This window comes from Mya arenaria, chromosome 17 (genome assembly GCF_026914265.1).
Source record: "Mya arenaria isolate MELC-2E11 chromosome 17, ASM2691426v1".
Classification (NCBI taxonomy): Eukaryota; Metazoa; Mollusca; class Bivalvia; order Myida; family Myidae; genus Mya; species Mya arenaria.
Genome location: NC_069138.1, coordinates 33709617 through 33730115, shown reverse-complemented (window position 1 = coordinate 33730115; position 20499 = coordinate 33709617). Strand labels below are relative to the sequence as shown.

Genomic DNA, 20499 nt, shown 5'->3' with positions numbered 1-20499 from the left:
GGAGTAGTATGTTCATTGAGTAAGATTAGCATGTTCATTGAGTATTAAAAGCATGTTCATTGACTATTACAAGCATGTTCATTGACTGCTAGTAGCATGTTCATTGATTACTAGTAGCATGTTCATTGACTACTGGTAGCATGTTCATTGACTACTAGTAGCATGTTCATTGATTACTAGTAGCATGTTCATTGATTGCTAGTAGCATTGTCATTGAGTAAGAGTAGCATGTTCATTGAGTATTGCAACATGTTTATTAAGTAAGAGTAGCATGTTCATTGATTGCTAGTAGCATTTTCATTGATTGCTAGTAGAATTGTCATTGAGTACTGGCAGTATGTTCATTGAGTAGTGTAGCATGTTCATTGAGTAAGAGTAGCATGTTCATTGAGTATAGTACCATGTGTATCTGTTAAATATTGCCGGTGTTGCAAACAACTATGTTATTTTAGTGTATGTTTGCAACTTTATAAACCAAAGGGCTGTAAGAACGCATCGCCACTTTTTTCTGGTTGAAAACCAAGAGTTATCACCATCCCATCTTGTAATGTCTTGTAAACATTTAATGAAAAGACGAAGGAAAATAAAGTGATCATGTTTTTGTGAAAGCAATTAACGTTCTAGAAGAAATTCAATTCAGAAGAATCATCGATGGAAACTGCAGTCATGTTTGATTGAAACCTGTCGTTGGCAAGTATGATAATAACACATTACCGCCTAAAGCATTCAGCCATGTTTAATAATCCCGAAGGACGCGAAAGCATATAACTACCAGATGGGCGTTAGTCCTATTAAGGCGTTCTTTATACTATATATTTGTATATTATGCATTCATTTTTGTTCTTCATTGAAGTAAACAAATATGACAACTTTTTTATTTGTTTATTTGTACAGTTAAAACTCACTGAGGTATATTTTACTCAAACATAAAATATTTGGTTTACCTGTGTGAGCGGTGTGTGTTCTATGAAGGACCCTCGGAGGGGCGGTTCGTTGTCTATGTTGGGCACGACTAGGAGGGAATTCATTGTCGTTCCTATCATCAGCTCTTTCTGTCCCACACACAACATTCGTACACCACCCTCCGTCTCAGGCAACTGATGGATTAAAGGAAATAATTAAATACTGCACTTTATATTGAATATTTTAATACACATACACATATCAATGTTCAATAGTACAGATGGGTTAAACTAAATAATCCGAAAGATTTCTTACACCATAACTAATGTGCAATATTGGCATTTACAATGTTTGACGTTCAATAACTGTCCATGAACAGTTTAAATAAAGACTAACTTCTTGTTGCCAATCGTTGTTTTTGCATCATTGCTTATAATACGGTTTCAATAAGGCACTCAATAATCGATGTGAAAAAAAGAATATACATATAATGAGTGGATAAGGAATAGTAATTATATGCAAATCAATCTAATACGATTACATAAGAGCTCAAAGAGTTTTGTGTGGTATCTATAAATAATGAGGACTGTTAATGTGATGTACCATAGTGTCAAACTTACCGTGCAATAAGAAGTATGGGTATAAGTGAAAAACGGTTCTCCCACCTGAAAGGTACTTATCGCACGGATCAGATAAATCGCGTTTCACTTATTGCACGGTAGTACTGGTAACAGTTCGGATTAAACATAAATTCATAAACGAAAACAATAAAAACACGCTCATATAAGATACAAAAATACTTCCAAACCTTGACAAAGGCGGCAGAGTCCATGTTCTTGTTGCAGACCCAGCAGTGTATGATGCCGTCACGACCGCCAGACAAAATGTAGCTCTTATAGTACATCACTGTGAATACAGGGCCCTGTTTTATCAGGTCGAATACCATGTTAGTAAGTGTGATTATGAGTGATATTATTGGCTATATTTATATTTACATGCACATAATTAATACGACAGTTTGGAATCAGCTTCATGAAAAAACTCGTTAGCAGATTACCAACCAACATGTTACATGACGCCAATAAAGTGCATACGAACCATATAGTTTTAGAGCTTAATATGTGTAAATAGCATACTAGTATAACATGGAGAAATAGGAGTGGAGTGTTGATACAGTTCCAACATGTACAGGTGTCAGCACTTGTATACAACAGGGAGTGGAGTGTTGATACAGTTCCAACATGTACAGGTGTCAGAACTTGTATACAACAGGGAGTGGAGTGTTGATACAGTTCCAACATGTACAGGTGTCAGCAGTTGTATACAACAGGGAGTGGAGTGTTGATACAGTTCCAACATGTACAGGTGTCAGCAGTTGTATACAACAGGGAGTGGAGTGTTGATACAGTTCCAACATGTACAGGTGTCAGCACTTGCATACAACAGGGAGTGGAGTGTTGATACAGTTCCAACATGTACAGGTGTCAGAACTTGTATACAACAGGGAGTGGAGTGTTGATACAGTTCCAACATGTACAGGTGTCAGCAGTTGTATACAACAGGGAGTGGAGTGTTGATACAGTTCCAACATGTACAGGTGTCAGCACTTGCATACAACAGGGAGTGGAGTGTTGATACAGTTCCAACATGTACAGGTGTCAGCACTTGCATACAACAGGGAGTGGAGTGTTGATACAGTTCCAACATGTACAGGTGTCAGCAGTTGTATACAACAGGGAGTGGAGTGTTGATACAGTTCCAACATGTACAGGTGTCAGCACTTGCATACAACAGGGAGTGGAGTGTTGATACAGTTCCAACATGTACAGGTGTCAGCACTTGCATACAACAGGGAGTGGAGTGTTGATGCAGTTCCAACATGTACAGGTGTCAGCACTTGCATACAACAGGGAGTGGAGTGTTGATGCAGTTCCAACATGTACAGGTGTCAGCACTTGCATACAACAGGGAGTGGAGTGTTGATGCAGTTCCAACATGTACAGGTGTCAGCACTTGCATACAACAGGGAGTGGAGTGTTGATACAGCTCCAACATGTACAGGTGTCAGCACTTGCATACAACAGGGAGTGGAGTGTTGATACAGTTCCAACATGTACAGGTGTCAGCACTTGCATACAACAGGGAGTGGAGTGTTGATACAGTTCCAACATGTACAGGTGTCAGCACTTGTATACAACAGGGAGTGGAGTGTTGATACAGTTCCAACATGTACAGGTGTCAGCACTTGCATAAACAGGGAGTGGAGTGTTGATACAGTTCCAACATGTACAGGTGTCAGAACTTGTATACAACAAAGAGTGGAGTGTTGACAGTTCCAACATGTACAGATGTCAGAACTTGTATACAACAGGGAGTGGAGTGTTGATACAGTTCCAACATGTACAGGTGTCAGAACTTGTATACAACAGGGAGAGGAGTGCTGATGCAGTTCCAACATGTACAGGTGTCAGAACTTGTATACAACAGGGAGTGGAGTGTTGATGCAGTTCCAACATGTACAGGTGTCAGAACTTGTATACAACAGGGAGAGGAGTGTTGATACAGTTCCAACATGTACAGGTGTCAGCACTTGCATACAACAGAGAGTGGAGTGTTGATACAGTTCCAACATGTACAGGTGTCAGCACTTGCATACAACAGGGAGTGGAGTGTTGATACAGTTCCAACATGTACAGGTGTCAGCATTTGTAAACAACAGGGAGAGGAGTGTTGATACAGTTCCAACATGTACAGGTGTCAGAACTTGTATACAACAGGGAGTGGAGTGTTGATACAGTTCCAACATGTACAGGTGTCAGAACTTGTATACAACAGGGAGTGGAGTGTTGATACAGTTCCAACATGTACAGGTGTCAGAACTTGTATACAACAGGGAGTGGAGTGTTGATACAGTTCCAACATGTACAGGTGTCAGCACTTGTATACAACAGGGAGAGGAGTGTTGATACAGTTCCAACATGTCCAGGTGTCAGCACTTGCATACAACAGGGAGTGGAGTGTTGATGCAGTTCCAACATGTACAGGTGTCAGAACTTGTATACAACAGGGAGTGGAGTGTTGATACAGTTCCAACATGTACAGGTGTCAGCACTTGCATACAACAGGGAGTGGAGTGTTGATACAGTTCCAACATGTACAGGTGTCAGCACTTGCATACAACAGGGAGTGGAGTGTTGATACAGTTCCAACATGTACAGGTGTCAGAACTTGTATACAACAGGGAGTGGAGTGTTGATACAGTTCCAACATGTACAGGTGTCAGAACTTATATACAACAAAGAGTGGAGTGTTGACAGTTCCAACATGTACAGGTGTCAGAACTTGTATACAACAGGGAGTGGAGTGTTGATACAGTTCCAACATGTACAGGTGTCAGAACTTGCATACAAGAAAGAGTGGAGTGTTGACAGTTCCAACATGTACAGGTGTCAGAACTTGTATACAACAGGGAGAGGAGTGTTGATACAGTTCCAACATGTACAGGTGTCAGAACTTGTATACAACAGGGAGTGGAGTGTTGATACAGTTCCAACATATACAGGTGTCAGAACTTGTATACAACAGGGAGTGGAGTGTTGATACAGTTCCAACATGTACAGGTGTCAGAACTTGTATACAACAGGGAGTGGAGTGTTGATGCAGCTCCAACATGTACAGGTGTCAGCACTTGCATACAACAGGGAGTGGATTGTTGATGCAGTTCCAACATGTACAGGTGTCAGCACTTGTATACAACAGGGAGTGGAGTGTTGATACAGTTCCAACATGTCCAGGTGTCAGAACTTGTATACAACAGGGAGAGGAGTGTTGATACAGTTCCAACATGTACAGGTGTCAGAACTTGTATACAACAGGGAGTGGAGTGTTGATACAGTTCCAACATGTACAGGTGTCAGAATTTGTATACAACAGGGAGTGGAGTGTTGATACAGTTCCAACATGTACAGGTGTCAGAACTTGTATACAACAGGGAGTGGAGTGTTGATACAGTTCCAACATGTACAGGTGTCAGAACTTGTATACAACAGGTGTCAGAACTTGTATACAACAGGGAGAGGAGTGTTGATACAGTTCCAATATGTACAGGTGTCAGAACTTGTATACAACAGGGAGTGGAGTGTTGATACAGTTCCAACATGTACAGGTGTCAGCACTTGTATACAACAGGGAGTGGAGTGTTGATACATTTCCAACATGTCCAGGTGTCAGAACTTGTATACAACAGGTGTCAGCACTTGTATACAACAGGGAGAGGAGTGTTGATACAGTTCCAACATGTACAGGTGTCAGAATTTGTATACAACAGGGAGTGGAGTGTTGATACAGTTCCAGCATGTACAGGTGTCAGAACTTGTATACAACAGGTGTCAGCACTTGTATACAACAGGGAGAGGAGTGTTGATACAGTTCCAACATGTACAGGTGTCAGAATTTGTATACAACAGGGAGTGGAGTGTTGATACAGTTCCAACATGTACAGGTGTCAGAACTTGTATACAACAGGGAGTGGAGTGTTGATACAGTTCCAACATGTACAGGTGTCAGAACTTGTATACAACAGGGAGTGGAGTGTTGATACAGTTCCAACATGTACAGGTATCAGAACTTGTATACAACAGGGAGTGGAGTGTTGATACAGTTCCAACATGTACAGGTGTCAGCACTTGTATACAACAGGGAGTGGAGTGTTGATACAGCTCCAACATGTACAGGTGTCAGAACTTGTATACAACAGGGAGAGGAGTGTTGATACAGTTCCAACATGTACAGGTGTCAGAACTTGTATACAACAGGGAGTGGAGTGTTGATGCAGCTCCAACATGTACAGGTGTCAGAACTTGTATACAACAGGGAGTGGAGTGTTGATACAGTTCCAACATGTACAGGTGTCAGAACTTGTATACAACAGAGAGTGGAGTGTTGATGCAGCTCCAACATGTACAGGTGTCAGAACTTGTATACAACAGGGAGTGGAGTGTTGATACAGTTCCAACATGTACAGGTGTCAGAACTTGTATACAACAGGGAGTGGAGTGTTTATGCAGCTCCAACATGTACAGGTGTCAGAACTTGTATACAACAGGGAGTGGAGTGTTGATACAGTTCCAACATGTACAGGTGTCAGAACTTGTATACAACAGAGAGTGGAGTGTTGATACAGTTCCAACATGTACAGGTGTCAGAACTTGTATACAACAGGGAGTGGAGTGTTGATACAGTTCCAACATGTACAGGTGTCAGAACTTGTATACAACAGGGAGTGGAGTGTTGATACAGTTCCAACATGTACAGGTGTCAGCACTTGTATACAACAGGGAGTGGAGTGTTGATACAGTTCCAACATGTACAGGTGTCAGAACTTGTATACAACAGGGAGAGGAGTGTTGATACAGTTCCAACATGTACAGGTGTCAGAACTTGTATACAACAAAGAGTGGAGTGTTGACAGTTCCAACATGTACAGGTGTCAGAACTTGTATACAACAGGGAGTGGAGTGTTGATGCAGCTCCAACATGTACAGGTGTCAGAACTTGTATACAACAGGGAGTGGAGTGTTGATACAGTTCCAACATGTACAGGTGTCAGAACTTGTATACAACAGAGAGTGGAGTGTTGATGCAGCTCCAACATGTACAGGTGTCAGAACTTGTATACAACAGGGAGTGGAGTGTTGATACAGCTCCAACATGTACAGGTGTCAGAACTTGTATACAACAGGGAGTGGAGTGTTGATGCAGCTCCAACATGTACAGGTGTCAGAACTTGTATACAACAGGGAGTGGAGTGTTGATACAGTTCCAACATGTACAGGTGTCAGAACTTGTATACAACAGGGAGTGGAGTGTTGATACAGTTCCAACATGTACAGGTGTCAGAACTTGTATACAACAGGGAGTGGAGTGTTGATACAGTTCCAACATGTACAGGTGTCAGAACTTGTATACAACAGGGAGTGGAGTGTTGATACTGTTCCAACATGTACAGGTGTCAGAACTTGTATACAACAGGGAGTGGAGTGTTGATACAGTTCCAACATGTACAGGTGTCAGAACTTGTATACAACAGGGAGAGGAGTGTTGATACAGTTCCAACATGTACAGGTGTCAGAACTTGTATACAACAGGGAGTGGAGTGTTGATACAGTTCCAACATGTACAGGTGTCAGAACTTGTATACAACAGGGAGTGGAGTGTTGATACAGTTCCAACATGTACATGTGTCAGAACTTGCATACAACAGGGAGTGGAGTGTTGATACAGTTCCAACATGTACAGGTGTCAGCATTTGTATACAACAGGGAGTGGAGTGTTGATACAGTTCCAACATGTACAGGTGTCAGCACTTGCATACAACAGGGAGTGGAGTGTTGATACAGTTCCAACATGTACAGGTGACAGCACTTGCATACAACAGGGAGTGGAGTGTTGATACAGTTCCAACATGTCCAGGTGTCAGAACTTGTATACAACAGACTCCGTGGTCTGCTTTCCACTGATTTATAGAGATTTATCAGTGAAAAAAAAATATATTTCACTAAAGTAACAATTTTCTGACATTTTCAATGTTTGAAACTTTTAGCCCGCTCTCACTCACGTTCAATTCAAGAGTCAGCGCGCACAGGGCTACGATAAAAAATAAACCACGTAATTTCCGAAATGACGTTACCTTTGCATGCATTTCTAAAACAAAAGAAGAACAAACTGTCCTTTAATGTCCTGTGTCTGCATATACTTTAATGAATGTTTGTTTCAGGTGTAAGATCGCAATATGTATATCACCTCGTGATTGTATTCGTGGCTACACCACTCGTGAAATATATATGTTGGTGCTCACGCGGTGAAATATAATCCGATCTTACACGGATGAAAATATTTTTCCTCCATATCAACTCACATCATGAGCGTGTTTAATATAGTTCGTGATTCTTTTCCCGCCATCTCCAAACACATAGATAGTCCCATTCGAATCACCCGTCACCAAGTCGCCTCCCTCGTTAAAGTCCAGACAGATGGTAAATTTTGCCCGCAGGAATTGCTGAAGATTAATGTAGAAATACCTCAAAGAGTGTCTATTGGAACGTTACAACAGTTATACATGTGCAGGAAAAGTGAAAAACAAATAAATGTTACAAATGTGTGTACAGACATGTATCATATTCTTTTGTTGAAATAGGGCAATGAAGAGGAACGTGTCGTAACTGTTATGATACTTATATATTATTAAATGCTTCATTTGGTTTTCCAATAAACGCCTTCTAAACAAGTATAAATATTAGGTCGGCATAACAGAATTATTAATCATCATACGTCAATTTTGTATTTATATCATGGTGATTACGAGGGCGAAATGTAACAATTTTAAAGGCTTAGATAAAGCAGATTATTCAATAAACAAGAGCTGTCACAGAGACAGCGCGCTCGACTATTCCGCCGCTTTTCAGCGTAAGGATTGAAAAGTTTTGGCGAAACATGCATGGATCACTGTTAGATTAGATTTCAATGCAATACATGATGTGCTGAGATATTAACATAAATGTGGTTACATGGAAAATTTCAACCAGAATTTTTAAATCTAATAATAAAGGGCAATTATTTGCAAAATACAGTTATATATCTTGGTTATTCAATTACGTCGAGTGGTTGAATACCATTCTATAAAGTTTCAATGCAATACATCGAGTAGTTGCTGAGAAATTAACCTATGTGTGCTTACACGCAAAACCTTAACCAGAATTTCTAAGTCGAATAATAAAGGCCTATTATTTGAATTAAATTGCAAACTAGAGTTATCTAACTTGTTTAATCAAGTAGGTTGGATGGTTGAATACCATTGCATCAAGTCTCAATCCAATACCAAGTAGTTGCGGAGATATTAACCTATGTGTGCTTGCACACTAAACCTTAACAAGAATTTCTAAGTCGAATAATAAAGGGCAAGTATTTACATTAAATGCAAAGTAGAGTTATCTAACTTGGTTAATTAAGTAGGTCGGATGATTGACTACCATTGTATCAAGTATCAATGCAATACCTCAAGTAGTTGCTGAGATATTAACCTATGTGTGCTTGCACGCAAAACCTTAACCAAGGTGTGACGCCGACGCCGACGCTTGGGTGAGTAGTATAGCTCTCCATATTCTTTGAATAGTCGGGCTAAAAATCTAATTATTTTTTATCATGGTCATAGCTTATTTTATTCACTAGATTAAAGATAAACCTTGGGGTGCATGTGACCTCAAAAATACTTACGTCATACTCGGGCGAGGCGCTGTTTTGGATGGTAGCACTGTCGGGGTAGACCTTCCACCAGCACGTGTGTTCCTTCCCTACCGTAACCAGACTGTCTGGGTACTTCGGGTTGAATCCAATATCACAAACGAGGTCCGTGTTTAGCTGAAAATAGGAAATATGATCATCCTTTTAATTTACATCTTTGATTAGTCGTTAACAAGATAATTCGTCATCAAATTTCCAAACGTGCATCAATGTACATATCACAAGTTAATTTATCCTTAAAAAGATGCAGGCTCAGTGAATTAATTGTTGAGAATAATGAAAATTCTCATTATCCAATGTCCCGACACAAACAACCTGTAAAGCCAAAGTCACACATTCAGGATTTTTACTGCCGTCCTTGATAGGACCATTCCCGATTAAAATGTGTCAAAAGTCTGATCAAGATCCTGACTGTGATTCGTGGCTGGAAATTCAAACTTTTATTAAAATTTGTAAAAAACATTTATTTAATCACGACAACAATCAGATATTGTTCAGGAGGCGTCCCGATCCAGCCGTTTCCAGCAGAATTCGTCCCGATTATCCCGTTCTCAATCCGATTCTGGTCCGATTTGTATCATTGTCATGGTAAAAAACGACCGAATCTGTCCCGACAGCGTCCCAATTCTCCCGAATGCGATCCGACAGAGATCAGACAGTGACCAGACAATGAACCGACGCTGACGGCAAGATCTGGACGCAATCTGGACTCAATCGGCAAGAAACGGCAATGCAAAATTTCTCCAGATCATGCCCGTTCCACAGGACACTGACCAGACAACACTGGACATTGTTACAATTTTGATCCGATACAGCAGAATCTGTCACGACATAGTCACGATTGTAATCCGACTAGACAAAATCGGCTGAGTTTCCCGAATGTTACGGGTCGGGAGTGCTTGGCCGACCTCTCCGGACCATTCCCGATCCGTAGGACTCTGTTACGAACATATACGACTGCGTTCAGACAATGATAGGACATTCCAGCCAGATCATTGAGGATAGTAATCCGACTTTTTCGCTTTTCGTGTCGTAGCGCGGTCTGATCTCAAACGGGAGCCATAATCGGCACTGTGTGAACGCCGCATAAAGGCCAAATTTAACTATCTCAGCAACAACAAAAAGTCCGATACTAAGTAATTACTAGTTTAACCAACAACCACGTGACAAGGTATACAGCGTGTACAGACTTATACTAGATAAAACAAGTCTGAACTACATAACCAGTCAGTTGCGTTTAAAAGAATTTTTAAAAGTTATCGCTAAAACAATACACATCAATTTACTATACATGTAAACAAATAATACACCATTGGAAACTACAGGGACAAGATGTTACACAAATACTCACAAGACCAAGCACTATACATGCTATACATGCTATAAGCTTCTCCCCTCTCTCTTTTCTATTGGTCGTGTCTTAAAGGAGCGGGTACGTTACACAACTGTTTATAGCAACAAACAATATACACCTACTAGTTCTACCCTGTCTGTTGCCCAGAGTTTGTTTCTTAAAGAAGCGAGTATGGAGCTAAACCATTTACAACACCAAACAACATACACATACCAGTTCTACCCTATCTGTTACACAGCGGTTTATCATAAATGGGCGGGTATGCTATACAACTATGTACAACACCAAACACTATACACCATCCAAGTCACCTTGCTCTTGCCCAGTGGTAGTTTCCTAAACGGGCGGGTATGTTACAAAATCATTTACAACACCAAAATACTATACACCAACCAGTGACCCCCTTCCTTGTCGCTTAGTGGTCGTGTGCTAAGGGCGATACTGATACATAACCATTCACACCACAAAACACTTACCAGCTCCTCCCCACTAGTGCCGATTTGTGTATCCTGGAGAGGGGGACTAGTGCCGATTTGTGTATCCTGGAGAGGCGGGTATGCTACACAACCAAACACTATACACTTACCAGCTCCTCCTCACTAGTGCCGATTTGTGTATCCTGGAGAGGCGGGTATGCTACACAACCAAACACTATACACTTACCAGCTCCTCCCCACTAGTGCCGATTTGTGTATCCTGGAGAGGCGGGTATGCTACACAACCAAACACTATACACTTACCAGCTCCTCCCCACTAGTGCCGATTTGTGTATCCTGGAGAGGCGGGTATGCTACACAACCAAACACTATACACTTACCAGCTCCTCCCCACTAGTGCCGATTTGTGTATCCTGGAGAGGCGGGTATGCTACACAACCAAACACTATACACTTACCAGCTCCTCCCCACTAGTGCCGATTTGTGTATCCTGGAGAGGCGGGTATGCTACACAACCAAACACTATACACTTACCAGCTCCTCCCCACTAGTGCCGATTTGTGTATCCTGGAGAGGCGGGTATGTTACACAACCAAACACTATACACTTACCAGCTCCTCCCCACTAGTGCCGATCTGTGTATCCTGGAGAGGCGGGTATGCTACACAACCAAACACTATACACTTACCAGCTCCTCCCCTCTCTGTTGTCCGGTGGCAGTGTCCCAGATAGTCAGCTTCTTCTCAAGGCTATTGTCCACTGCAGCCAACAGTTCCTAATGATAATAAACAGGTATTGACTGATGTGTAGGGGTGTATACACAACTTTCAATGGTATTGTAGCCTAAATAATTAAGACAGGAAATGCTTATAAACAAATTATATAAAGAATGATAGTTTGCACATAATAAGATAACTCGGTATAAAAGATGCAAGAGCGAGCTCAACACATCAACTATGGACGTAGATGAACGTCCAACATACACTCAGTGAGACACACTACGCCACAGTACAAAATAAATAGGTTACATTAATATCGTTTTTAACTAGTGTTGCTCTCAATCCTGATTTCATTACTACTCCTGAACTTTAGAACACCTTATACTAACCTTATTTGGGGCGAAAGCGAGGCAGGCGATGGATTTCTCGCACAGCCCCGTACCCAGCACGTGTAGGGTGGTCAGATTATCGGCCCGCCACACCCTGATGTGAGCCTGCACAACCAGAAAACACATTACCAACAAAAAGACGTGGAAAAACACCATGTTTGTGTATATTGGGTTTTGCATGTGTGTATATGGTGTTTTGTATGTGTGTATAATTATGGTGTTTGTTATGTGGGTATATGGTGTTTGGTATGTGTATATGCGGTTTTGTATGAGTGTATGTGGGGTTTTGCATGTGTGTTTGGGTGTTTGTATTTGTGTATGTAGTGTTCGTATTTGTATATGTGGGGTTTTGTATATGTATATGTGCTGTTTGTATATGTGAATGTAGTGATATTTTATGTGTGTATGTGGTGTTTGTATTTGTGTATTAGATGTTTGTATGTGTGTATGTGGTGTTTGTATTTGTGTATTTGATGTTTGTATTTGTGTATGTTGTGTTTTTCATGGGTGTATGCGTTTTTTTGTATTTATGTATGTGGTGTGTATACGTATTTTTCTCTAATTCATTGTCGGTCATTGCCTTGTACCTCTAAACAGGGTTGTTTTTGTTTTGTTTCAATTTCAACTACTGTGCTGGTCCCTGTAGTTTGTATTGTATTATAAGAGTATTATTTGAGGAAAACATAGTCTATATAGGCTAAGGGTATTGACCATAACACAGGATTTTGGCTTGCACAGAAAAATGTATATATCTTAGTAGAATGCACATGCTCATACACTAATTCTGTGTAAGGGCTGAGGTAAGAATTCCCAAAGTAATGCGTTCAATATAACAAGGTCATATATGCGAGGGTTTTGTTATTTACCTTATTATCAGGCTTCTTCCTGCTCGCATATTGTCCGCTAGCAACAATGTTTTTGTTCGGATGCACATCAATGCTGCAGAACACGAGTATTATCAGAGTATAAATGGATATAAAGAATTTACGTCGACAATGACTCTATATTAGAATGTTATGATGAGTTCTTTATAACAATAACGTTTCTTCTGGTTGTGTGTCTCTTATTCAGTTTGGTTGATTTACAAAGCACATATTTCCAGTCTTCACAAATAAAAATGTCTTAGAAAATTGTAAAATATGATTTATTATAATATTTGTAAATTATAATTTATTATAGACTGAAGAAGCCTTAGATGGCACTATGAAGTGCACTTTTTGTAAACTAGTAGTGCACTAGAAGTGAACAAACTGTCAAGTTTGGTCTTAATGCGCCAGTCAATTGTAACCACGGCCCCCGCCAGGTCCGGGGAATAGCGGGGACTTTGTTTTTGACTTTCGGTCCAGCCAAGCCCGGGCAAAGTCCCCGCCTTGCGGGGACGAACCGCCCGTGAAACCCCCGCCAAATGCCCCCGCACCCAAGGGACTCTAGGTAAGGCCCATTCCCCGCTATATTTGGCTGGATGACAAAACCACCGCATTCACCCGGCACTTCGGGTCCACCTGGAAGGTAAAAACACGGCCCATTTCCCCGGCTATCCCCGGTATACCCCCGGACTTGGGGGCCGTGGTTACAATTGACTGGTGCATAGCAGTACTGGATGAAATCACATGATAAAAAGCGACATTCAAACACTAAATCACGACCACTCACTACTTCATGTCCTCTGTGTGTTCTTTATAGTGCCTCTGTCTGTTGGCCTGTCTGTTGTAGATGACAACGATATAGGACATGAAGTATATCGTATCTCCGCTACCCAGCAGGTGCACGTTCTTCCGACAATCGTTACCACGGTAACCGTACCTAAGAAATGACAAAGATTTTGAATTGACTCATCCCTTGTAGGGCGTTATTTGTTCCTTTATTCAAACAAAGCACGTTCTAGTAGAATTAGAATAAACACATGACCAAATGTTTTCAATACACTATTTTTTTTTTATTAACTGAAAAAAATATCAAGATTCTTCACTGAATACCTAATTACAATATGCGGTCAGACTAGTGGTAAACGTACACACGTATCTACAAGGCGTCCTGGGGGTGATTCCGGCCTGGTCGTTTGTGGGTAGCATAGTGGTCACAAAGCCGTAAAAGTGAGTTTTCTATGGCTACTCCGGTTTCTCTCATTTAAGCCAACGATAGTACCTTAACGTATACGTTTCTTAACAATCGTTGTAAACTAAATATTGTTCAATCTAGTAACATGAAATAAAGCTTAGAATAAAACCTTTTCAGCCAATGAAATGCAGAAAGGCAATCATAAGGTACTAGGCTTAATCATTACGAAATTTAAATTTCGCGGGTGTCTGCACCTCCGATATCCGATCAGCCAATGCGGTTGTATACAAGTCAGTTAGATGACCTGAAGTAAAATCTTAATAATTAAGAAGGGCTCGTTCGCTTCACTCACTCCGCCCAATCTTAATTAATAATATTTTACTTCATGTCATCTTACTATCGCTCCAAGTCAGGACAATAAGGATACATACACCCACTGAAGCTTGAGCCTCTCTGTTGGCGGGTCTATGAGTTGACCTTTGACCTTGTCCTCGTCATAGGTAAAGGTCATGTCCTTGCCATTGATGCCCATGTTAATTGTCGTTTGCTTCTTGGCTGGGGACTGTTGTTTCCTGTCATCCAGTGCTGGAATGTTAACACTCAATATATTCATAAACATATACAATGGTATTTAGAAATTTGAACATGTTTGTTAAATTAAACATTAGAATGATTTGAAATATGATTTAAATGCAAACACAATTAATGCCTCGGTGATAATGCCACCACAAAGAAACTGCATCAGAGAGCCGTTTCATTAATGATAGTAAGGCATAATGGCGCGACCTCGTGTTTTTGCTAAACTGGGTTTCAATAAACATATCGTGAAAACATTTATCATAATTATAGAATCAGCTTGTAACTTAACGTGTGAGCTGAGCTAACTTAAGCAGGATAAGGGCTACGACTAAGATATGGTATTGAGATGCGCCCCTAATATACTTAAGCAAATAGGTGTAAGGGTCGCACCTTCTTCCTGTGACATGACTGAGACGATCTGACCATTCTTCACGGTAACTACTTCCGTGCTGTCCTTGGTGTCAGCTTTCTTATTTGCTTGTGCAGTTTTCCCACCTGCTTTCTTGCCATTGTTGGCGATAGTGTTCTTCTTTTCGTCAATTTTGTTGTCCTTTTCAGATAAAACATCATTTTCTACCATTGCCTTTGTTTCTTTAGAAGGAAGAGATGATTCATTGATTGAAAGATCGTTGGTGCCATTCTGTTTTGCAGGAAATTTTATATAGGGCTCGGAATTCAAAGGATCATCGTTATTGGCAGAAGCAGGAAGTGTTGAATTTTGCCATGAATCCTGCTGGTCTTGATTTTCGCTAATGGATTCTGGTTAAGATAGGAACAAGTAAATTATACCAAGCTCAGCATTTTTACATGTCGACATTGTTTTACATGCTCATACTAACCCTGTTATATGCAATGGGTGATTTTAGAATATAATAATGACAAAATAAATCTAAAAGAAATAGCTAACAATTATTTTCTGTACTAGACCTGTACCGTTACTGTTGTAAGTGTTTCGGTTAAACATAAATACACCATCAAATAATTGCATTCTCGTTCTGTAACCGCCGGGTACTATTGCAATCATCAAAGAGGATTTGTCTAATAAGGTTGCCGAATAAAGCATCTATAATAGCTTTTGCACAACGCCATCAGCCACAATAAAAATGATACTAGTGCTATAACAATTTTCCTTCGATATCAAAACTCACACAACACAACCAAACATGTACTAAATATAAAACACAATATGTTTTTACGTTAACGTGTAATGAAGTGGACAAGAAACTGATTTATAATTTTAACTAGATCATGTTGTAATATGTGTTCTTTGTTTTAAACCTTAACGATGCACTCTTACTCCCAAATAAGCAGTACCAAAATAAATACACTTATTTTAATTTATCTAAAACAAAGGTTCTTATGATAAATTATAACCGTTTCTTATTTGAAAAGAACGGTGCAGAAAACACGGTATTTCTACCTTATGAGACAATCGTTGATCACTGTAAATCTTTTAGGACGCACCAGTCATTTAATATTTGTGCGTTTTCAGCTATTAGATACATGGTTACTATCATGCTATCAGTAATTAATAACATCCATAAATGCATTATTTAGTAATTAGTTACAGGTTTATCACTCAAAATGTATGATTGTTATACAAGTGTATGTGCTGATTTTAAATAGGAGTGTCACTTTAAGATGAACCCAGTAACAATTATGGTAAAACTGACCACATATTTTGCATATAGAAAATAAATAAGCAATTATTAAACACAAAAATTGTCAAAACAAACTACATTTAAGTTATTTTATTATATTTAAGAATTTATGTTTTTGAGTAATGCCTACCAACGGAGAGGTGATCCGGGAGTGTCTTAGTGGGACTGCTCGTATCTGAGGGCTCGTCCACTGTGATCTGAACGTGCATCCCAACCTCAGGGGCTGGCTGATCAGCCACCTCAGCCTCCAGCTCATGTAACTGCCTTTCTTTCCGGCGTCCTGCAGAAACATTGCGCGCCAAGTAGTTTTAGTGTATGCAGCCAGGGATAGACATGCTACATGGTTTCTTTTATAAGTACATCATCTTATTGTTACTGTCTCAGATATCAGAAAATTTGTAAAATTTTAAGATCGTTACCATGTATCATGACATTGATGATAATCACGTTATAATCATCTACATTGTATATGGGGTTTCTTAATTTCATAAAAGATGTTGAATGTAAGTTGAAAATAATAAAAAAGTATGTTATAAATTGTTTTTACTAAACAAACTATCCCAAAGCAAAATAACGATGTTAAATAACTGTAATAGTAAGCAACTGAAGTGTTTCAATGAAGTTCGTAAAACCAAGTGCGGGCTTTTTGAGTGTATGGTGAACAGAACAACATAATTGCCAAAATAATTTAACAATAAATACGGATTGCATACTGACTGTCAACATATGTAAACTTTTAATGCATGCGACTTTATTTGAACCCCATTCTTCTGAACCTTATCTTAATGTTTGTTTTCAGGCAGAACTTGAGATAAATACAACATACGATTTTATAAATAAATCTGAAATTAATTGAAATATATTAACGCTCAATTTGACGGCTTTAAAATGAATTTTGTGTTTAAAGCACGTAAAAACGGAACATTTTACAATCGAATAGTCGCAAACTAATTTGCACATTAATTATATGTTCTATAGACTATTTCTACCAACTGCTTTGCGAAACTGAACAAAAAATGTTAGTATCACAACGATATACTAGTACATAACACTGAAATGAAGGACATGAAATAGGTTAGTGACGGTTCATTAAAACTAAACTACATCTTTCACCTCGAAGTATTGCTTTAACAGAGTTTAAAAACCTCGAAGTTTTCGTGGATTTTGGTGCGGGCTTTGTTTTTTCTGCAAGCATGTGAATATAAACGAAAACCTTATTCAAAACCATTACAAAACATGTGCTATGGGCACATATAAGAGAGTTTATGATTATGTCAAGCTGTTAATATCGTAAGAATGACATTATGCTGGAATATGCCGCTCTGTCGAATTATTATTATTCTGATTTAATAGTTGTTTAAGTATCAACTAGTTTTGTGAAACAAGTGTCCTTGACGAATCTTACCCACAGTTGCGCTGCCGCTCTTTTCTGTTGTGTTTGACATCCCCACTTGCTTCGGTACAGTGGCTGAGGCTGCCCTGGAAACGGGTTTAGTCAACATGTATTTAGCATCCTCACCATACTTCATTAGGAACCAATTCATAATTGCGTTCTACGGCAACCATGGACTACTAGTACACGCAGCTCTATTTTAGACGTTCGAGCTTCTTATAAGGTTCTAGTCATCTATAAGACGACCATCTTTGAAACTCAACACATTCGAGACCCGATTCCGGTATCGCTGGTTATATTATTATATATATATATCTAGCCCGGAATTCACATAACTTGGTTTTCCCATATCGGTACAAATAAAAGGTGAATTTCGAGCTATTGAAAATCATGTAACAGACCAATGACTCTATTGTTTCCGAAGTAACGTGGGTACATTAAAACGGTATAATTTTGTTTGTACGGGATGGTTAGCTTGGTAAAAGCAGCATATCTATAATTCCGGGCTTAATCTATACGGCATATATTTTTTACAAACATATAAAGGGCTTTGCACAGTGCAAAGGTTGGTTGGGAAAGCCGAACATTGACATTTTTCAAAAAGGTCATGTTTTTTTTTTTGTGACATGTTTTGGTGTAATGTAGAGTTGAGCAAATTTCGTATATATAGGCGCCCACCATTGGCGATAATCGATAATAAAAATCCATTACCAATGTTAATCGAATTTTGATTTTTTACTCAAAAACAAAAAAAAGCTATCAGTTTTTTATTCATAACATCATAATGAGCTATGTACACAAAAGTGGTGCTATAACTGTACAAAACTATACTTAGTCTACATGTTTGGAAATTATACCTCTTACATTTAATATGTTGACCTTAAGAGTAAATAGTTAAAACATATATATAATCCATTACTAGAAGAAACTACGTAATCGTCTCTATTTCATATAATTGCATTAACTGATACGAACGTTTTGTCATACATATATATTCGTCATTTTCATGCAACTTTTCAAATATTCTTCCGTAACAGTTATACATAAAACGACTTTTTTAAATTATCGATTTTTTTTATCTGAGCCAAACCACAATATGTACCCTACCTCAAAGCTCCCTGGTCTTCTCCTGTTTCCTGTTTATCGCTTACTCCGTTCGGAGACGGACTGTCTGCTCGTCGGAATATAGACTGAAAAGTGTTGCATCAAAACAAAACAAAACATTATCTATTTGTATAAAACATATTCTGAACTTGCAATGATGTAATGGTAAGATAACCGTTTACTTTGATGAATGCATACTGATAACCTAAAGCATTTCTTAGTGTTTGAGATAATATTTGGTTTACTGACCTCTGTTTAAATCTACCGATTGACCTGATAAAAATCAATAGCGGCTAACTGCTAATTTACCAAAATGAATGCACGGCAAATTTAATGTCAAGCAAAGATAAGAAACCTGTCGGATTTATTACTAGGGTAAAAATGTTAGTCAATTACTGATTAGCCTTACTTACTTTGCAATTTTCTGTGTTCGATTGCGTAAACGGTAGTATGGTACACCATCTGTAAATTATTCAATTTGTTTATGAATATTTGAATCAAAAGAGTTAGACAACTTTTTTTAACAGATTGGCACCTTTTTCCTCAATTGAATGACTATATTTTCCCGCGTCTTAGAGGACAGATCATCAAGAGGTGAGGGTGTAGCAAGCGCCTGTTTGTAGCGCTGTAGCGGTATGGACTTGAGGCTCGGGTCCCGACGCCAAGCGTTTTCCTGCCCACGTTCTAGGAATGAGAGAAGTTCAGGCCAGCTGGAAAAAAGGAATAAAGGTATCCGATATACAATAATGTTAATTTTCGTTGTCTGGTGACCCCATGAATTGTTGATATCATTTGAAAGGAGTTTATGGGTAGAAAAATATATTTTTTGTATTATTCATATAAAAGATAACTTGGTTTTAAATAACATCACTACATGACCGTACATTGATATGTTTTTTCGGTGATCCACCGAGATTTATCAGTGAAGTAAAAAATATGTATCACTGTTTTAAACTGTCAGTATCCGAAATGAATAATTAAACTCCAAACTGCAATAAATATATTAAAAATGGTTTTAGGACATATTCATATTTTACATTTATTATATAAAATGTAGCCGTGTGTAAATTAAAATACATTTTTTCTATATTTTCTCTAACTGAGGTGAGAGAAGACAACCCACGCTCGGGTTTGGATGAACCTCTCTGACATAAGCGGCCATAAAAATACTTATAATCATGAATGATCAAAGTCGTTTGCCATGGTATAAATAACGTCGCGCTTGCAGAAATTGAACAAAACAGTGACGTCATAACGTTGAGCGACTCTGCATAAAGATTGTCATTTAGTTCTTTAGAAAAGTCAAGCACAACTTATTATTTTTATTAACAGTTTATGCTCATAAAAAAATAAGCCATTACCTGACTTTCTGGTTCTTTTCGTCATCACATCGTTTGACAAGGTTCTTAAGGAGCGAACCGAATACCGGAAGTTGAAATTCCTGGCACACTTGGTGTACCTACACAAAGAGAACTGTCATTGAATGAATGAGCACATAAAAATGAACTGAGGACATTTCTTGGTGGCATATTCGAGTATTCGAGTAATCCGTCCTACAGAATATATTGGCGTAGACTTCCCTTATCAATTAAAACCGTAACTAA

The 20499-nt window shown here is 39.0% G+C and overlaps 1 protein-coding gene across 1 annotated transcript in view; it reads right to left on the bottom strand.

Annotated features, from left to right (window-relative positions):
* Window positions 1-20499, bottom strand: part of LOC128223404 (echinoderm microtubule-associated protein-like 2) — a 38357-nt gene that overhangs the window by 11486 nt on the left and 6372 nt on the right. The window contains exons 6-20 of the mRNA XM_052932683.1: window positions 20257-20354; window positions 19431-19605; window positions 18899-18981; window positions 17804-17877; window positions 16529-16678; window positions 15128-15496; window positions 14590-14743; window positions 13754-13903; window positions 12967-13039; window positions 12101-12205; window positions 11681-11767; window positions 9175-9318; window positions 7820-7960; window positions 1712-1825; window positions 945-1097 (exon numbers count right to left, since the gene is read on the bottom strand). Of these exons, the coding sequence (XP_052788643.1) occupies window positions 945-1097; window positions 1712-1825; window positions 7820-7960; window positions 9175-9318; window positions 11681-11767; window positions 12101-12205; window positions 12967-13039; window positions 13754-13903; window positions 14590-14743; window positions 15128-15496; window positions 16529-16678; window positions 17804-17877; window positions 18899-18981; window positions 19431-19605; window positions 20257-20354 (2070 nt within the window). The remainder of the gene's footprint in view (window positions 1-944; window positions 1098-1711; window positions 1826-7819; window positions 7961-9174; window positions 9319-11680; window positions 11768-12100; window positions 12206-12966; window positions 13040-13753; window positions 13904-14589; window positions 14744-15127; window positions 15497-16528; window positions 16679-17803; window positions 17878-18898; window positions 18982-19430; window positions 19606-20256; window positions 20355-20499) is intronic.